The sequence below is a fragment of the Anomaloglossus baeobatrachus genome, chromosome 8, assembly GCF_048569485.1.
Source record: "Anomaloglossus baeobatrachus isolate aAnoBae1 chromosome 8, aAnoBae1.hap1, whole genome shotgun sequence".
NCBI classification, from domain to species: Eukaryota; Metazoa; Chordata; class Amphibia; order Anura; family Aromobatidae; genus Anomaloglossus; species Anomaloglossus baeobatrachus.
In genome coordinates, this window is record NC_134360.1 from 253,075,274 (window position 1) to 253,097,011 (window position 21,738).

Genomic DNA, 21,738 nt, shown 5'->3' on the forward strand with positions numbered 1-21,738 from the left:
AAATCTTCAAAAGTTTGGTCCAAAAATCAAGTGCATTTGGATAGCAATTGGCCGTCATTATGGGTTACTCTTCTCAATCACAAATGATAGTTTAGTGCACAATGCCAAGTAGCTGTCACAAAGGGGTCCACAAAAGTTATTGCCTATCCACAGTAAAGGGAAAAATGTATAATTGCTGAGTACCCAGTGGGACCCCCATGTAATTATTAAAGGGGGAGTCTATTAAAATGGGTTGTTGTTGTTGTTAACCCATTTGTATTATGCCCCTCAATGTCTATGGCTTTTCAGTTTTAGCAAATTAATCATCATCATTTTTCTGACGCACTTTACGTATCAACTGCTTAACTTTTTTGAGATCTGTGCTTGCTGCAGATAGTTGGGAACTTGAAAATGTGCCCCAGTCATGTGATGGGCACATAGGCGCCAGGGGCGGCACGGTATGGTTATCAATGCACCGGGCGTCGGTGTGGTCATCATGTGACCAGGAAAGATTTTCAACTTCTGGAAGTAAATATTGAAGCCACACACTAAGTGACAGCAAGCAGAGATTTTGGAAACAAGGAGGAATATAAGGTGAAAAACAAACCCCACGCCTACAAAGGATTCATCCTGGGGCTCAGCGGCAGCTAGAACAAAGCAATGAAGATTCACATTGAAACCACCCGGGGCTCTGTCGTCTTTATTGAAAAAACACTATTTATTTCATCCATGTGCTCAGCGATCATTAATACACAGATATACCACAACTGACGCGTTTCGGATATAACCTTCCTTATTCATAGCTGCTTTGAATAAGGCAAATTTATTTCCAAAACACCTCCGATGTTTGTCTGTTTTTAAACCCTTCACCCCCGGGCGATTTACAGTTTTTCGTTTTTTCCACCCCTTCTTCCAAGAGCCATAACTTTTTTATTTTTCCGTTAACATAGCCATATGAGGGCTTGCTTTGGAGGTTTATTTCCAGAACACCTCCGATGTTTGAATATCTGGTTTTATCCCCTTCACCCCCGGGCGATTTTCCATTTTTTCATTTTTTTTTCTCCTTTTCTTCCAAGAGCCATAACATTTTTTATTTTTCAGTCAATATAACCATATGAGGGCTTGTTTTTTGCAGGACGAGTTGTACTTTTGAACACCACCATTCACTCTGCCCCATATTGTGCTGAAAAATGGTAAAAATAAATTCCAAAGTGCTGTGAAATTGCAAAAAAAGTTTAATTACACAATTGTTTTTTGGATTTATTATTTACCATGTTCACTATATGGTAACACTGACCTGACATTATGATTGCACAGGACAGTTCGAGTTCGTAGAAACTAAACATTTATAGTTTTACTTTTATCTAAGGAAAAAAAAATCTGAAATTTGTCAAAAAAAAATTAATTGCGCTTTTGGCGGCATTTTCCGAGACCCATAGCGTTCTCATTTTTGGGATCTGGGGCTCAGTGATGGATTCTTTTTTGTGTCTTGAGTTGGCCTTTTTTACTTTTACAATTTTGGGTAGATATGATATTTTAATCACCTGTTATTGCATTTTATTGCAATGTTGCAGAGACCAAAAAAATGTAATTTTGGCATTTTTACTTTTTTTTCTTCATTATTCAGTTTACCGATCAGATGAATTGATTTTATATTTTGATAGATCAGTCATTTCTGAATGCGGTGATACCAAATATGGGTATTTTTTTGTTGTTTTCTTTTTAATGGGGCAAGGATTTGAGCTTTTGTGGGGTTTTTTCATATTTTCAAAAACTTTTTTTTCACTTTTTATTGTTTTTGCTAGTCCCCTTAGGGAACTTGAAGCCGACATTGTCTTGCTTATGCTGTACCAAGCCATGTTGATGCACAGCTCTGCACAGCACAAATGATCATCTCCTGTGAAGGTCGGTGCTCTGCCGGCATTCAGAGGAGTCATGAGAGTGACAGGGGTCATCATCTGATCCCTCGCTATCATGACAAGCCATCTTCGTCCTGTGATTGTGTCGCGGCGTATGGGCGACCCACCGGCGCATATTAGATTGCGCCGTCAGAGCTTGAAAGCGCGATCTAACAGGTTACACGCCGGTTAGCTGCACATGTTCGCTGATCAGATTAGCCGACATGTGCCGGGGAAAGATGCAGGCTCAGCGCCTGGGCCCACATCAAAGTCAGCAACACGACCAATGCATCACCGGTCGTAAATGGGTTGATGGTGTCTAAACACATAGATTAATTAAAGAGTGTTTTTTCAAGGAAGACGGAATGTTGGTTTGTTTCTCATTTGATTTGATACATAAAGTATATTAGAAAGTGATATAACTTTATATTATACAATGAATAAGCTTTATATGATAAATCTGGAATACCCCTTTATAGTGACTGTTGTTCCCGCCATCTTGTGCCTAACACCATATAATTTGTCTATTCTTTGCCAGTGATCTGATGACAAACTACTCATTTTTGTCAGGTTTCCTATGCCCGGCCCAGTTCGGCATCAATTCGCGATGCTAACTTGTATGTCAGCGGCCTTCCAAAAACCATGACGCAGAAGGAACTGGAACAATTATTTTCACAGTACGGCCGCATCATCACCTCAAGAATCTTAGTGGATCAAGTTACAGGTAAGTGACTTTATATTGGGTTTGTTGATTTGTTGGTTATGGATTAATCTCATTAAAGGGCATTTCCATAATTCTTGTGCACATAGAGCTACTGGTCAACCAATATATCCTGCTGCTGCCACAATCTGTCTGGTGTAATGGTTATACCTTGCTTAAAGAGGACCAACCACCAGGATTTTCATTTTTTATTATTATTATTATTATTATTATTATTATTATTATTTATTATTATAGCGCCATTAATTCCATGGCGCTTTACAAGTAAAAAAGGGTATACATAAAAACTAGTACAACCATCATTAACAGTACAAAACAGTCTGGTATAGGAGGAGAGAGGACCCTGCCCGCGAGGGCTCACAGTCTACAGGAGGAGAGAGGACCCTGCCCGCGAGGGCTCACAGTCTACAGGAGGAGAGAGGACCCTGCCCGCGAGAGCTCACAGTCTACAGGAGGAGAGAGGACCCTGCCCGCGAGGGCTCACAGTCTACAGGGAATGGGTGATGGTACGATAGGTGAGGACAGAGCTGGTTGCGCAGTGGTCTACTGGACTGAGGGCTATTGTAGGTTGTAGGCTTGTCAGAAGAGATGGGTCTTGAGGTTCCTCTTGAAGCTTTCCACGGTAGGTGAGAGTCTGATATGCTGTGGTAGAGCGTTCCAGAGTATGGGGGAGGCACGCGAGAAATCTTGGATGCAATTGTTGGAAGAGGAGATGAGAGGGGAGTAGAGAAGGAGATCTTGTGAGGATCTGAGGTTGCGTGCAGGTAGGTACCGGGAGACTAGGTCACAGATGTAGGGAGGAGACAGGTTGTGGATGGCTTTGTAGGTCATGGTTAATGTTTTGAACTGGAGTCGTTGGGCGATGGGAAGCCAGTGAAGGGATTGGCACAGTGGCGAGGTTGGGGAGTAGCGAGGGGAGAGGTGGATTAAGCGGGCTGCAGAGTTTAGGATAGATTGGAGGAGTGCAAGAGTGTTGGAAGGGAGGCCAGAGAGCAGGAGGTTGCAGTAGTCGAGGCAAGAGATGATGAGGGCATGCACTAATGTTTTTGGTTAAGGAAAACACGGATCCGGGAGATATTTTTGAGTTGTAGTCTGCATGAGGTGAAGAGGGGTTGGATGTGCAGCTTGAAGGATAGAGCAGAGCCGAGGGTTACTCCAAGGCAACGAGCTTGTGAGACTGGGGAGAGCGAGCAACCATCAACTTTGATGGAAAGGCTTGTTGGAGGAGATGAGTGAGGAGGAGGAAAGACAATGGACTCTGTTTTGTCCATGTTAAGCTTTAGGAATCGCGCAAAGAAGAAGGATGAAATAGCAGACAGACATTGTGGGATTTTGGTTAGTAAGGAGGTATATATACAGACATAGTTATATACAGTACAGACCAAAAGTTTGGACACAGCTTTTCATTCAAAGAGTTTTCTTTATTTTCAGTTTTCTGAAAATTGTAGATTCAAATTGAAGGCATCAAAACTATGAATTAACACATGTGGAATGAAATACTTAACAAAAAAGTGTGAAACAACTGAATATATGTCTTATATTCTAGGTTCTTCAAAGTAGCCACCTTTTGCTTTGATTACTGCTTTGCACACTCTTGGCATTCTCTTGATGAGCTTCAAGAGGTAGTCACCGGAAATGGTTTTCCTACAATCTTGAAGGAGTTCCCAGAGATGCTTAGCACTTGTTGGCCCTTTTGCCTTCACTCTGCGGTCCAGCTCACCCCAAACCATCTCGATTGGGTTCAGGTCTGGTGACTGTGGAGGCCAGGTCATCTGGCGTAGCACCCCATCACTCTCCTTCTTAGTCAAATAGCCCTTACACAGCCTGGAGGTGTGTTTGTGGTCATTGTCCTGTTGAAAAATAAATGATGGTCCAACTAAACGCTAAGTGGATGGAATAGCACGCCGCTGCAAGATGCTGTGGTAGCCATGCTGGTTCAATAAAATATTTCATGTCTTCCAAAATGGTGTTTTAAAAAGTACAAATCATCCTACATATAAAACAAGCCCTTGTACAACTACAACAACAAAGTAACAAAAAAAGAATAAAAAAATGTATTGAAGCACCCTTAAGACCAAAACAAGCCCCATATTTAAATGGACGGTGTCATCAGAAAATGATCTGTTGTTTAAATTAGGTGTTCATGCTAATTGTATTATTTTTAAAATTTTGATAATTAATTGATTTAGTTTTTTATATTATTACCAATATAACAAAAAAAATATCACTGGCTACTAGGTCTTATAATCATACTTCCTGTTCCTGATTTTTGCAGATGATTTTTCAAGCTATATTATTATCATACTTGATAGAGTTACAATTACTTATCACACATTTATATATAATATATAACAAAGGATCCACCATTCACATAGATGTCACAGTTCACCTCCTCTCACTCCTGCACCATGACTGATAACATCTCTATATAGAATAGATAACACAGGATCCACCATTCACAATAGGTGATGTCACAGCTCACCTTCTCCTTTTGTACAATGACTGATAACACCTCTATATACAGGAGATAACACAGGAACCACCATTTACAATAAATCTTACAGCTCACCACCTCCTCCTTCTGTACAATGACTGATGACACCTCTGGATACAGTGGATAACACAGATTGAGCATTTAGTATAGGTGATATGTCAGCTCACCTCCTCCCTCTTTTGTATACTGACTCTCTTTCCACATAAATATTTATCAATCTGCTCCACTCTTCCTGCTGTAAAACATGATGCCATGACGAGAAGGTCACTTTCTTATTGTCGCCTTATGCACATCAAGCTGGACCTTGGGTTTTAGGAAAAAAACCCAATTAATATGTTGGACATTTAAAGGGAATCTGTCACCAGATTTTTGCTCCCCCATCTGAGAGCAGCATAATGTAGCGACAGAGACCCTGATTCCAGCGATGTGTCACTTACTGAGCTGTTTGCTGTCTTCTCTGCTGCAGATCTATCAGTTATACAGAGCTCATGAATATGCTGGACTACCTGCAGCACGCCAAGTAGTCCTGTAATGTTATTGTACTGCTGATTAATCAGTGATTTTATCAAAACTACAGCAGACAGCTCAGTAAGTGACACATTGCTGGAATCAGGGTCTCTGTCCTTACATTATGCTGCTCTCAGATTCTGTTAAAAACCTGGTGACAGATTCCCTTTAAAGTGATATTCCCAGTTTATAAAGCAGTAACAGGGTATGCCACCACTTTATGAATGCTGGGATTCAACTTCTAAGACCCCCACCATTCCTGAAAAGCTTTGTTGTAGCATTTCTTACTCTTGGATCCTCTAGAAGGAGAAAGGAGAACATGCCAATCATACTTGTATTTATTATACTAGCACCTAGGAGTACGACTAGATTTACACAACCTAGTTGCGTGCAACCAAGAACTGCCCCATAAAACCACAGATGCCCTACTGTGCAGGGGCGGACATATCATTGGTGCACCTGTGCGTCTGCACAGGGGTCCAAGAGTTAAGGGGGCCATATGACCACCTCCAAAAAAGGTGCAATTTAGCATTTTTATGAGCTCTTGGGCTACAAGGGGCCCACATATTGTTCTTGCACAGTGCCCATTATCTGTCTATGTCCTCCAGTGTTACTATGAACTGCTGGATTTTGAGACAATTATTACCTGCATAGGTTTTACAGGTGAAATATATAAAATAAAATGTGTCTCAGCTAAAAAAAAAAATCTTTCGTTAAAAAACCCACAAATTTCCTGGTAAAATTTGTGAACTTTTTCTGCCTCCTTTCTTGCCTGCACAACACACTTCTGCAACATAGTCTATTTTGCAAACCCCTTAAAGAGGACATTTCACCAGTTTTAGCATGATAAAATAGTGAGTAACACATAATTTTATTTACAAAATATTTAAATTCTGTTTCCGAGAAATGAGTTAGTAAAGTTCATATGCTAATGTTCCCCAATTATAAGCATCAGACGTCATGTAGTGACACACAGCCCTGCTCTCCTCTCTGATCTTAATGGCGTCAGCTACTGTGATTACAAACAGGTGAGAGAAATAGAGCAGAGCAGAGCTGTGTGTCATTACAAACACTTCTTGCAGCTCTCCTCTCACAGCATTGTTAGCTCTCCTCTCCCCTCTACACTGACTGCTGTCAAATGACAGCTGCAAGAAGTGTTTGTAATGACACACAGCTTTGCTCTGCTTCCCTCACCCTCTTGTAAGCACAGTAAATAATGGCACTGAGATCAGTAAGGAGAGGCAGCTGGTTGTTTGCCATTACATGTCTCACACAGGGAAAGCTGATATTCTTTGGAACAATTTTGCTCTACTGCTCAGTAGGATAGGTTTTCAGAAAAATGACATCAATCATAAATCCTCAGACAGAAAACTGCGGCAACACTCTGCCAATGTTTTGACCATGATGGCCCTTTTTCAGGTTATTTAGTTCATGGTTTTCCCATAACATAGATGATTATATCACATTTTGCATATTTTCCTCTTATCGCGTGTGTGCCGAAGTTTTCTCACTGATGATATTTTGGGAGGCATTTTCTTTTTTTTCCCCTGCGTGATGTCTCTTATTTATGATTGGTGAACATCGAAAGTATACACGCCCAGAGCAGAATCTCTGCTGACACCCACTTGTACTTAGCGAAAATTATATACATTTTACAAGTTAAGATCTCTGCAATTATAATGAGAATTAAATTGGCAACATGATTTTCATACATTTTTACAGTTTTATATAGTTTATTCTATATTGGTGGTTGCAAAAAATTCAGAACTTTGTAAAAGCAAAATTTGCTTTGTTCAACATTTCTGAGATCCAGAACTTTTTTATTTTTCAGTTTATGGAGCTATGTGAAGACTTATAGTTTTTATTGATACCGTTTTGGAGCATATACAATGTCTTTATAGTTTTTATAGCAATTTAAGGCACTGCCAGTGCAAATCTAGCTCCCATTTACCTTAAGGGATAATTAATGTTTTTATTTTGATAGATTGTACTTTTTACAGATGTGGCAATACCAGATGTGCCGTTTTTTCACTATAATTGTATGGGAAAGGGGTGGTGGCTCAAATTATTATGCTTTTTTTAATACTATTTTTTTATTTTCCGCTTCATTTTTTCATTTTCCTAAGGCAGGGATCCCCAACCCCTCGCTAAGGAGCCACGTGTGGCTCGCGAGCCTGTGATGTGTGGCTCATGGCTGTCTGCCAGTTTGGTGCATAAACACCAGATCTATCAAACAGCTATGTAGAACAGGCCTCCAGATGGTGACTTTTGTGAGTAGCCTCACACTTTAGAGCAGATCTGGGTGGGAGTAAGGTAGGAACCCCTGGATGTTGGTATATTGCCTCGGTTTGGTGGTTTCTGTGGAAAAACTTTAATGGCCATTATACCAGTAATGGAGGCTCTGTGTGTCACTACCGTGAGGGGGTCGGGAGCTGAATGTGGCTCTCAAGGTTGGAAAGGTTGGGGACCACTGTCCTAAGGGAGCTTCCGATGGTGACTTTTGTGAGTGGCTCCACACAGAACAGCAGATTTCAATGGGAGTAAGGTAGGAACCCCTGGATCTTGGTATACTTCCTTAATGTGGTGATTTCTGTGGAAAAACTTTGGTTGTCATTATACCAATAATGGGGGCTCTGGGTGTCACTAGTGTGAGTGGGCAGGAGCTGAATGTGGCTCTCAAGGTTGGAAAGGTTAGGAACCACTATCCTAAGGGAGCTTCAGATGGTGACTTTTGTGAGTAGCTCCACACAGAAGAGCAAATCTGAATGGGGGTGAGGTAGAAACCCCTAGATCTTGGTATACTACCTCGGTGTGGTGATTTCTGTGGAAAAGCTTTAGCTGTCATTATACTGGTAATGGGGGCGCTAGGTGTCACTACTGTGAGGGGGTTGGGAGCTGAATGTAGCTCTTGAGGTTGCAAAGGTTGGGGAGCACTGTCCTAAAGAAGCTTCAGATGGTGACTTTTGTCAGTAGCCCCACACAGAAGAGCAGATCTGAATGGGGGTAAGGTAGGAACCCCTGGATCTCAAGGTTGGAAAGGTTGGGGGACCACTATCCTAAGGGATCTGAACCTGCGATTATTTCATCAACTGTACTGCAAAGTAATGGTCTTCTTTCATTCTTAGAAGCCCTTAGGAGCACCAAGATGGTGGCCAATGGGGACCTTCACTGCTGTAAAAGGCAGATGCTGCCTGTACAATACAGAAGACAGGCACCTGCCTTGTGTGGAGGAGGCTCAGCTCTTGAGCCTGATCCATAAACGCATACCTTCTCAAGGATGTAAAAGTACATCATACAGCGGGAAGGCATTAAAGGGGTTACAAGTCAAAAAAGGTTGAGTCTTTCTTAAAAACCTATCACCAGCAACAGCCAACAAACCCAACGATGGGTGACACTCATTATTATCAATAACCATATTGAGACTGATATAATACAGATATAAGCTGCTGAGGTTTTAACGAAGGGACTGACAATGTTTCCTCTACAGGTGTGTCTCGGGGAGTCGGATTTATTCGTTTTGACAAGAGAATAGAGGCCGAGGAAGCCATAAAGGGTTTGAATGGACAGAAGCCAAGTGGAGCAACTGAACCGATAACTGTGAAATTCGCCAACAACCCCAGTCAGAAAACCAGCCAAGCGCTACTGTCCCAGCTCTACCAGTCCCCCAACAGGCGCTATCCGGGCCCTCTGCACCACCAGGCACAGCGGTTCAGGTAACTATAGGCCCGATTCAGTATTTATATACAATTACCATTATGTTCGCAGCCTTTAATCATTAATGTACTGAATATTCTATCGTTTCACTAATCACCTTATAATAAATCACTCATTTTAATTCAATCCATTAAGAGCAGCGAGGCCTGGTAAGACATATGTAGCGACAGCACAAGACGTTGTTTATGCTAATATCTGTATCTTCTGTCATTGATTTGTTGGCTAGTTTCCTCATCTGTATAGTAGGCGATTACTTACTGTAAGACTGGCTGGAAAATATGCAAATAAAGTCCAACGTGTCTGGATATGCAGCAATCACACAATGAAAAATTTGCGCTGCTGAAAAATCAGAAGTGACCATTTTTTTTTTTCCCCTTCGCTCTTGTATTCTCAATGCCCACGTCTGCAGGATGAAAAGGGTTAATTCAATTTTTTTTTCCCATGGAAAGAGGGTAATACGGTGTAAGTGAGGATGTCTCCTTATCTCTGTGTAAGATAGATTGATTATTCACTCAGACCCGCTCAAAGGCCCATTTTATTCAAGGCTGAGAACTAATCTTCTGCCAAGTTTCAGAAGGTATTGATCAACCTCTCTCCGATATTCTCCTGTGGTGCTTCAGAGAGCTGGCAGGCAGAGCTGCCGAGCCGAAATCCTTTACTGGTCATCATTTTTTAATATCTGTGCATGCAGAGCCTGGAAAAAAAAGATTAATTATTGCTTGCCTTCTTCCTAACTATTTTTGGTGAGCACTGCCCCCCTCCCCCCCCCCTGCCTCTTCCTCAAACCCTCCAAAAATGGAACATCCTGTATTATGAAACGCTTCCAAATACGGAGCGACCGGCGAAATCATCTCAATTCTGACAGCCGAGGACCGAAAATGCATGAACCATTTATCCTCTGTCCATCAGGGAACAATCCAGGCAGTGCCTATAATTAACATTTTTTGACTTTGAGATGAAAAAGGCGAATTGATGGCGGATTGTGCGGCTGTTTTGCACATTTTTGCATATGAACTCCTTGTCATGTGTTCCTGTATACCCGTCTGTTGAAGTAATTCTCGCTTTAATTACAAGTTTCTGGGATTCATTCTACGGAGTATTTGTAGATTAAGAATTATTAATGAAAAACATAAAATACAGTGTGTCCACCCATATCCTGTATACACCGCACCTATATACAGTGTGTCCACCCATATCCTGTATACACCACACCTATATACAGTGTGTCCACCCATATCCTGTATACACCGCACCTATATACAGTGTGTCCACCCATATCCTGTATACACTGCACCTACATACAGTGTGTCCACCCATATCCTGTATACACCGCACCTATATACAGTGTGTCCACCCATATCCTGTATACACCGCACCTATATACAGTGTGTCCACCCATATCCTGTATACACCGCACCTATATACAGTGTGTCCACCCATCTCCTGTATATACCGCACCTATATACAGTGTGTCCACCCATATGCTGTATACACCGCACCTATATACAGTGTGTCCACCCATATCCTGTATACACCGCACCTATATACAGTGTGTCCACCCATATCCTGTCCACCGCCAGTAACTTGAGAACAGCGGCAGCTATAGGCATAGAAGTGGTGTCTAGGTATAGTAAAGTAGCCATGTGTTACACAATGAAACCACCTATAGCGCCACCTGGTGGAAAACAACGGAATTAGCATTTTTATCTCCAAAACAGAACGAGATAGAGAAAAAAAGTGAATTAAAAATTGTAGGGTATCATCAATTCAATACGAATCAACACCAGGTGACGCTATAGGTGGTTTCATTGCATAGTGCACAGCTACTTTACTATACCTAGACACCACTTCTATGCCTATAGCTGCCGCCGTTCTCAAGTTAATGGCGGTGGACAGGATATGGGTGGACACACTATATAATATGTAAGTGATATAAAAGATACATTCTTTTTAAATTAGTACACACTATTTTTTAAGGGGACCTAAATTGGGCAGTTTTTGCTCTTGTTTTATTCCCGCTGCCACCTGTTTTTTTTTGTCTTCTTTTAAATCCACCATTTATTTCCTGGAAATATGGGCCTATTAATTTAGTGGGGATATTTGTTCTATACTTCCAAGGGGGTGGAGCAGCCAAAACACACACCCTCCAAAGAATCCCAGAAGCCACACCCCCTTGGATAGGTTCATAAAACTCAGCTTTAGAGAAAAGGCCTATATAGGAAATATAAATTCCAATGGGAGCATATTGTAAAAAGAATTGGGATCATAAAATTACAAAAAAAATATGGGAAAGGATCCATAAACCACTTCATGAATGGAGATGTGCGACAAAGGAGAACACTGGAGTATACAGCGAAAAACAGTAATATTTTATTAAATCAAAATATAAAATGTACAGGATGAACAAAGATAACACAAGAAACTCTGGGTAAATATAATACAACCAGTGAAATGGGTGTAGCGAGGTAGAAAGCTGGGGGGACAGATAGCTATTGTTATAATAACTAAAAAGACTTATGGAGATTAAAGGGAACCTGTCAGGTGCAATATGCAGATAGAACCGCGAGCAGTGCTGGGTGTATATTGCTAATCCCTGCCTAACTGTCCCTTTATACACTAGCATAGATAAAGAGATCTTTAGAAAAAGTATTTCTAAAAATCCTACTGTATATGATATGCTAGTGAGGCCAGGAACTAGTCTCAAGGGCTTTAGTTCCCTTGGCTAGTCGGCCCCCTTAGCATGTAAGCACCCCCCCCGTGGGTGTACTAACATGCTAATGAAAGTGCAGAGGCATGGTCACTATTGCCTCTGCTACCACCGCTGGTTTTTAGCTCCGTGTGCACGATCAGAATGTCCCCAAATGTCCGGTCATGTGCACTACACCCGTTTGAAGCCAGGACATGTACACCTGGCCTCATAGTGCGCATGACTGGAAGTCCGGGACTTCTGATCATGCGCACTGAGCCAAAGTCCAGTGACAGGCACAGTGGCAGCAGAAAATGGGGAGATAAACCATACCACTGACGCTGAGCATCCATTAGCATGCCCACAGGGACGTGCTGCCATGGTAAGGGGGCCAACTAGCCAAGGGAAGTACCGCCCTTGGGACAAGTCACTGGCCTCATTAGCATATTATCAACTATCTTTAGAAATACTTTTTCCAAAGATCTCTCTATCTATGCTACTAGATGCAGGGATGGTTAGCCCAGAAATGCTCATGGTTTTGGGTGCATATTGCACCTGACAGGTTACCTTTAAAGACCGATGTGGATACAATAGGATGTAATAGGGTAATATAATGCATATACTAAAGACCAGACTTACCCATAAAGTGCACCGGACTCAGAAGTCAAACAGGAAAAGCCCCAACGCATGTTTCGCAAGTTTGGGGTGTTGCTTCTTCAGGGGAAGGATATGTAGAGACCTATATCAGAATAAAAAAAATAAAGGAATACTCAGTGGAGCCTTGGGAATAAAATAAAAGCAAAACTTGGACACTTTTGATCTCGTGAAAGCTAGTCTTTAATCAAGCACCTATAATTCTATAATTGGGGCAAAATGTACCTATAAGCACAGTAAGCCCATGCCTATAGCTGGTTTTGAGGAAGGGCACCTACTAAAAATTGTATATCTAAATGCACCAAAAATATAGAATGTAATATACTCCCGGTGTTGTGGAAATGGGAGGTAACATTCCAGGACTTGCTCTTGTGAGAAGCAAAGCTAATTTCAATATTTTATAGGAACAGACAATCTTTCTTAACATGGACCTGTCACCTCTCCTGACATATATTTTGTCAAATAATGTAATTTCCCATGAAATAATTTGGGACACGGTTGCCTATATCTCTACGTATGTCCCCGCACAATCTGACAATGTCTGATCAGTCCCGACAGTATCAGAGGCATAAGGACATACCTCTTTTGATAAGGTTAATGGTACCACCCTGTTGTCAATGTGTCACATTGCAGGGCTATAATGAAAGATACCCAATAATTTTTATTATTTTTTGCTACCTAGGGAATAAAAGTATTTGCTATAAAAGACAAGTTGGGAGAGCTGAAAGATCCTGTTTAACTGCCCCGCTGAAATGGACATTGTGTCCTAATTGACATCTTCGAATCACAATGAGGGCATGACCGGTAGATGACAGAGGCACAGGAGATGTCCCCATTCTATCAGCAATGGGTGTCAGGCTGTAATATACTACCCTCAACTAAATTTAACAGCTGGGATTATTGTTGTCTCCAAACTAGTCATCTAACCCTTTAAAAGCCACAGCCAATAACGACAGCAGCATCTAAAGGGTTGGACAAAGGATTCCCTCTGTTATCTTACTGTCACTCTGCAATGTGATTGTTGGTTCTCCTGAGTTTCCACCATAACATTGGGCAAAAATCTGCCAATTGGGCTCTGCTTGAGGCACAGCCCAATCCTTTGCCTGTTACTAATGATTTCAAATTCTAAATGACATTGTGATCTTCATGTTATATTACCAATGTTGCCCTAACTTTGCCCTAATGGCAGTCTTAAAGGGTTGTCCGGTGAAAGCAAACATTTATCCATAGATAGGTGATAGTTTGCTAATCAGTGTTGATGCTGACCGCAAGGTCAACCACCAGTCGGCAAAACAGGGAACTTATCCCTGCTAGACCGTAGTGGCAGTTCACATGCTCAACACATGCTCCAATCATTCTCTATGGGGCTGTCGAGCATTGCAATCAACAATTTCTTGCAGCCTCATGGAGAATGAATTGAGTGGCCATCAGTTGTCTGATCTTCTGCTCGATTTTGTAACAGAGATAAAAATTCTACCGATTGGTTTGTGTCCTAATGGTCGGACCCCCACCGATTATTAAGTTATCACCTATCCTGTGTTTTTACTGGACAATCCATTTAGGTTGCGCCAACCAAGTGACTTCTATGGTGACCTCCTCACAAGTCGTGCAAAGTCAACGCCAAAGTCAACCTCTAGCCAAGGCCTAATATGAAGAGCAGGATTTAAAAGACGGCATGTTACATTTCTGGATTTTTATTTCTGGAGTATGAAATGCAGCTTGATTGACTCCTACAGGCTGAAGCGCTATCCGCCTAATCAAACGGTAGAAGATTTGTCTTTCTGTTGAAAAGGGCCGTCATTAATAACAGCTCCATTGAGCTCTCTTACCATCTGTAAGACATTAACCCAAAGACACTCCTTCTCTTTCAGGCTGGACAATTTGCTTAATATGGCCTATGGCGTTAAGAGGTAATTAGAATTTCACAGAATGCCAGATGTCCATGTTGGCACAGATTGGCGCTATAATTTATTTCTTTTCTGTTTTGTTTTTTGTTGTTTTTTTCAATTCACTAACTTTATTTGTGTTTGTTTAATTGCTCTTTTTTTCCCCACCAGCATGTGACATTGTTCTTTTACGTTGGGACTTATGTTGGTTTTCATTTATGAAGATGCCAGTACATTGTGGTGTTCCATATTTTTTTCACTATTTTGTTTTTTTTCACAGGTGGGCTTCATTGACAGTTAAGGTGCCCCAGTTACACTGGTTGTTACCCAAGCTGATGCAGGGGAGTTAAGGGGGTATTCCCATCTAAAACATATAGCATATCCACATATTGGGACTTCAGAAAAGCAAATCTATATGGGACAGCCACCTCTCCTTTCCAAAAATGGACTCCCTTCTGGAGATCAGTGCAGGTCCAATCTATCAGATATTTTTGGCATATCCTGTGGATAAGTCATACCGTAACTCATGAGAATATTTCTATAAGACCACTTGCACACTTCCTATCTCCGTTCAGCGGTCCTGTTGGGGCTTCCGTCCAAACCCCCTCTCAAAATGTGTCTCGGACATATGTGCCGATGGGTCCACTGACTATAATGGTGCAGCCAAAGTCACCGTGTGTTCTATCGTGCTCTGTTTTTGGAAGTATTCGCTTACTGGAGGTGGACACCCAGACTTAGTAGACTGCATCTGGGTGTCCGTCTCCACTAAGGGTATACTCCCAAAATGGTGCACGACAGAGAACATGGTGACTTGGTGACTTTGGTTGCACCATTATAGTCAGTGGCCCCATCGGCACATACGTCCGAGACACCATTATAGTCAATGGCCCTGTCAGCGCATAAGTCTGAAACCCACTTTGCAGGGGTTTCGGACAGAATCCTTGACGGGACCACTGAACGGAGAGAGGAGCGCAGTGTGAAAGGGCACTAAGGATAGAGTCATAGTAAACAGTTGGTTACTCTTCCTACAAGGGCATAGCGATAGGGGATGCAGAGATTATGGTGGCATCCAGACCCTGGTATTTGAGGGTGCAGATGATGGCCAGTGTTACAGTGCTTGGTGGTGCTGGAAGACTGGTACCAATTTTGTGGCATAGCTGTAGAGAAAAACATGGACCGCACATCCAAAGATCATGAGTTGATCTGGTTAAAATTTTGCCTTGTAGACCAGGAGCTTCACATTACGTCATGGTATTAATAGGGAGTGGAGACTCCATTATTACGACTGATCCGTGGAGCTGTCGGCACATTAACTGTCACAGAGTTTTCTTTTATTTGCAGGTGTAATGACTTTGATAAAATGTTTAGATTATTTGATTATTTTTTTTCTAACATTCTGTACACCTCTCCAAACATGCTGTATATAATTGCAATGACGTTTGCAATTTTAACCGATATACACAATTTCTTTTATAAACAACCAATAGTCAGAACGTCCAACATTCATTTTTAGACTGGTCATGATGCTAAATGTCATCTGTAATTACCCACGACATGTAATATTGAATCTTGATGTCATTATCAGGAATCCGGCAGGAAAATCATGTAGCCATGTTTCAGTTCAAGGTCATTTCAAGGACAACATATTGTTCAACGCATGTACAGGAAAGTCAGAATTTATTAGTTGATGAAATTTTCTACATCCATTTTTAGAGCAAGTTATTATATAGTCTGTGATTCCATCACAACGACAACCGAAGTCAAGATAGTACAAAAATATATATATGGCCACCTATGAGTTACTTATAGGGTATCTCAAAGTATTCCATTTTACATTATTATAGGTATAAAGAATAACATAATTTAGATAAAAAAGAAAGATATATAAAAAAAATAATGACAAAATAAAACAGATAAATGTAAAAAAAAATTAAATTATTCAGAGTATAGAAATCTGGACTCATACCGGTACGGTATCTGTTGTGGACTGTCATGAGGCCTAACAGGTTTCCTTTTTAAAAAGGACACAATTAAAAGGGTTTTCCAGTTTGAAAAAGAGGAAAAAGCTAAACCCTTTATACTTAATTAAAAATTTTCTAGAATCCAAAGATTTCCAGTTCTGGCTTGCTATTATCCATTTCTTGGCATGTGACCGGTGATATGTATGAAGGGGCTGGCTGACTGGTTCATTTTAATAGCTAAGCCCCCTCCTTCTCTGCAATGACTAATGATAGACAGCTTAGCTATTGAAATTAACCAAGCGGCCAGTTTCCTTCATACCCTGTTTCCTCGAAAATTAGACGTATCCCGAAAATAAGCCATAGTAGAATTTTTGGGGCTTTTTAGAGTATGCATAAAATATAAGCCCTACTCCAAAACTAAGCCCTAGTTGCGGTTCCAAAAGGAAGAAAGCAGACCCCCCCAAAAAAGAGAGAAAAGTGTACTTACGTGCCAGTAGAGGATGGGCTCTCACACAGAGATCTGCTTCGCTGTCAGGTCCCTCACCTTTCCAGCTGCATTGCGTTGCAGCTCCCACAAACAGATCTGGTTCTAGTATCACTCCGCAAAAGTGATACTGCTTCCAATCACCAGGGTAAGCCAACTACTGTAGAATGCAAGGGGACCTGACAGCGACACAGATTTGTATGTGAGAGCCCATTCACTTACCAACTATATAAGATATTCCTCGAAAATAAGCTCTAGCCCATCTTTCGGAGCAAAAAATAATATAAGACCCTGTCTTATTTTCCGGGAAACACGGTATATATCACTGATCGTTTCCAACACAAGAAGCTGTTTCATGGGTCAAAATAATGGAAATGGACATGCCAAAACCCAGTTCCAGTGCTAAAATCTTGTGATGAGGCAACTTTCTTAATTTAGGTTAACAACTTTTTTTCCAAGATGGACAGCCCCTTTAAATGCTCATACTAATATGGGTCAGTTTTATTGAAAGGTGATTATCCAGTGAGGATGGTGAGAAGAAATTGAAACAAACCTAAAGAACAATTATACAAAGACATAAGGTCCAATTATTCAAGATTTTTCTGTACGTTTTTTGTAGTTACAGTTAAATTTTGCAACTTTTGGGGTTTTTACTCCAGATCCATCAACTTTTTTTAAAAAATAAATATTGGCATAGCCTAGTAGAAGGGGGCATAGACGGTGCCTACAGAGTCAGTATAACTCATGCCACAAAAGTCTATGAATGTTGTACATGTTCCGGCCTTTGAATGTTGTACATGTTCTGATACTGTCACACGAGTAGCCAAGAGATGTCCCAAACTCATTACGAGGCACCATCTTTGGACTCAGACTCAAGACTGGTGTACAAAACACTTTTCTTGATTGAATTCCCCCCATTAAACTTGACAAACCCATGACTTGAGGGTTACGAGCCTACAACTATACAATAGAAGCTAAAAAGCTAAAATGTTTTTGTTTTTTTTCAGGGATTGTTCACAAAGATCGGGGAATAATTTGCTCTAACTCTAAAAAAAAAAAGTCTCATAGAAAGGTACAAGGTCCCAAATTTGGTGTCCTTTCTTTCTATCTAGAAATTAAATTTATAGGTCCACCAGAAGGAATATGGCACACCTGTAGGCATGACTGATGACTTACAAGGATGAGTTCACATGTTCTGTAATCAACCGTTAGAACAGAACGTTGGCAAAGTCTATGCCGGATCCATTTTTTTACATGGGAGTCTATAAAGGACCGATCCATTAACGAATTACTATTTATCTTCCATTTGTAGTAGATCCTGTAGGAAAAAATAGCAATCAGTTAATGGATCCGTTCTCCATGGACTCCCATGTTAAAAAACATCCGGCAGACATCAGTTATTTAACAATGGAGAAAAGAGTTGTATTTTCAGAATTTTTTTGCCAACAGATCTCTGTAGGATCCCTTCTACGGGATGATTACTGAGCATGTGAACTAGGCCTAAGGCAGTTTATATAAGAAAAAAGGCACAAAAAATTTCAATAACAACATACGGGCAATATCTTTGCCATCAGTTCCCCCGAAACCTCTTGATATACCTGAACAAGATCTAATGTTACAGAGGAGTAGTTCAATCCGATACTATTTAGCAGTAATACCATTTACTGGAAATGTGTACAAAATTGTCTTTATTCTTATTATTATTATCATCATTATTTTAATTATTTGACTTTTTGAACTCAAAGATTGGATCGTGATCGTATAACTTTTTTTTATCCTTTTACTATCTTTTTGTGTTATCTTATGATTGATGATGTCTACTCTCTCTCTTTCTAGGTTTTCTCCAATTACTATTGATGGAATGACAAGCCTGGTTGGAATGAACATCCCTGGGCACACGGGTACCGGCTGGTGTATCTTTGTTTACAACCTCTCTCCCGACTCAGATGAGAGCGTCCTTTGGCAGCTTTTTGGCCCGTTTGGGGCAGTCAACAACGTCAAAGTCATCCGTGATTTCAACACCAACAAATGCAAGGGATTTGGCTTTGTCACAATGACCAATTATGACGAAGCAGCTATGGCTATTGCCAGCCTTAATGGATACCGCCTGGGAGACAGAGTTCTGCAGGTTTCCTTTAAAACCAACAAAACCCACAAGTCTTGAATTTCTAGCCTATCTACATCAACCTGTCACGAACAAAAAGAAGACGGAAAAATTTAAAAAAAAAATTTAAAAAACAGACTCTCGATGGCTTATAACCAACCATGGACTTTATAAGCCAATGTTGCCTAAGTATTACCATTGGATATCCTGTGATAAACCGGAAAGGATTTTATAATGCTTAGAAAAAAAGAAAATACGAAAAAAAAAACTTTGATGCATTGAATGTTCTTTCATAGCTGTTGTCGTTGAATATAATATACATAGATTACAATGAGCAGGGCTTTTTTAACCCAGCCGGCTAGTTTTACACCTTCTTTGAAGGTGGCTGTTTTTAAGATGACCATGAGTTCATTTGAAGAAGTAAAAAAAAATAATGAAAAAAAAAAATAATAATTAAAAAAAAAAACTTGAAAAAAAACAAACAAAACAATTTTTACAAATGTAACACTATAAAGAAAAGAAAAAAGTGTGTTTTTTCTTTTCTTTTTCAGCTTTCTTTTCTGTTCACTGAATAAATCCTTTCAGATTAGTGACCGGTTCCCCCTCCCCCACCACTCCTTTCCAGAGGTCCTTTTAAGTGTGGGAATATAGCAAAGGTTCTGACACTCAAAGGGTATTTAAAAAAAAAAATAAAAGAACAAAAAGAAACAATATAGTCATTTTGTGCAAAAAGGGAACAAAAAATAATGACTTTTGCATTCAATTGTATTGTTTCTTGACGTAAAGGAGATTTCGGAGGGGTGACCATTATAGGTCAGAATACCTGATGACGCAAAACAATTTAAATAAATGAACAATGTTGCCAAAGAGTTTGTCTCTTTGCTGAAAATGGGTTTCCAGAAAAATCTATTTTTATAAAAATATAAAGAATTTTTACAAGAGAATCTGGATTTGAGAAAAAAATAAAATAATATTTTGACTGGCTAATTTAGGGGAAAATTGACAACTTTGTCATTCATACTGCACTGGTAACTTTTTAGAGAACAAGATATGTTTTAAATTGGATTCGTAGAACGTTTTTTGAAAGATGGGTTACAAACAGTTGGTCTTCGTATCTTTTCATAGCATAATGCAAACTATACTATTGAGTGAGGGAGAGTGTACTACCACAGGGCCCCCCCTCCCCCCGAAAAAAAAAAACCACAGTCAAAACCCAAATCAAGCAAGAGGTGCATTGCAAGACAATTTTTTTCTTTAAGTCATCAGTATGGGATATCTGCAGAACAAAAGAAAACTTTTTTGTTATTATTATTAATATTATTATTAATATTATTATCGTTTTATTTTTGTTTTTTTCTGTTTTTGTTTTTTGGGTGGGGCAAAAACTTCCTTAGTTTGAGCTGTAGGTGCTACGAAAATCATTTACATATCTTAGTATCATAGTTAAATGTAATGTGTTTAGAATAATAAAAGGAAACATTTGCTTTAAATTTGTTAAAAAATTTAAAAAAAAAATAAAAGGAGTTTTCGAGTTCACTTTACGGCCCATTCCAATATAAACGGGGCTGCGTTGGCACATTTTAAAACACTGTTTTTATGTTGCTTGCAACACGTATTTATTTAATTGCTGATGTAATGCATTTGGCCAATATCAATTATAGCAGGTTTGGCTAGTCTATTTATTTGTTTACTTAAACTATGGGAAGAAGCATATTATTGTGTCATTTCTTGTGTGTGTACGTGTATATATAATATAAATATATATATAAAGTTATTTTCTTTTTTTGAATTTCTGTTTAATTTATTATTAAGTTGTACTCCTTTGCTAGTTCTGTTTGTATATGTCTTAAAAATGTTTTTTCTTAAAATACTTGATTGACAAGCGTATCAAGGTAACTCGTGTAGAAATATTGTTTGATATGTTGTCATGTTTGTCGTGAATATTTTTTCTTAATGCACAGTAGAAACAAACAAACAAACAAACAAAAACAAACAAAAAAACTGGGTCTTTATTTTTAATGTTCTTCTGATGGATTCTAGAACAGAGCTATGGGCTAAAGACGAAGGAAGCATCGGCTCTCCCACATCCAGTGCACTGATAATTTTAGTATGTTTGTGCTCTGTACCGTTCTATATTTTAAAAAATAAAACATAATAAAAAATGTTCTGCTCTTCCCTGAGTACTAGGAAAAGTTACTCGCTATGCATAATCTAGTTGATAGTTAAAATTTGCTATTGCTTTTTCTTGTCTTGTTATATCAAATCTTTTCAATACAAGTTTAGTCTTAATGGTAATAAAACGTTGTTATGGTTATATATAACGGGCTTACTTTGTGTATTTTGTTAAACAAATTTTGGGTCAACCTGTGAAAACGGGAATTTTATCAATATTTGTATTGAAAAATCACAATCATAGATAGAGTGGTAATAATCAGAGTTGAGCGAGTATCTGACTATTCGTACTCGCTACGCTCATAACGAGTACTTTATCCACAATATGCCCGAATAAGTTTTTATTTCCCCACTAAGTAGTGAAGCTTCAAACTATGACCATACACACCATGGTCTGATAATTGATTTCTATACCTTCATTTGGTTTAAAAAAAAATAAGTATTAAAAATTATCAGTTTTTATTTCAAATATTATTAA

The 21,738-nt window shown here is 39.7% G+C and overlaps 1 protein-coding gene across 8 annotated transcripts in view; it reads left to right on the plus strand.

Annotated features, from left to right (window-relative positions):
* Positions 1-21,409, plus strand: part of ELAVL4 (ELAV like RNA binding protein 4) — a 204,238-nt gene extending 182,829 nt beyond the window's left edge. For 6 of the 8 annotated variants that reach the window (XM_075320545.1, XM_075320548.1, XM_075320547.1 and 3 more), the window contains 4 exons: positions 2,448-2,601; positions 9,087-9,312; positions 14,525-14,563; positions 18,821-21,409. In XM_075320545.1, coding sequence (XP_075176660.1) covers positions 2,448-2,601; positions 9,087-9,312; positions 14,525-14,563; positions 18,821-19,148 — 747 coding nt within the window. In that variant the 3' untranslated portion in view covers positions 19,149-21,409. The remainder of the gene's footprint in view (positions 1-2,447; positions 2,602-9,086; positions 9,313-14,524; positions 14,564-18,820) is intronic. The other 2 variants (XM_075320551.1, XM_075320546.1) reach the window with 1 other exon arrangement.
* Positions 21,410-21,738: the final 329 nt, after the last annotated feature.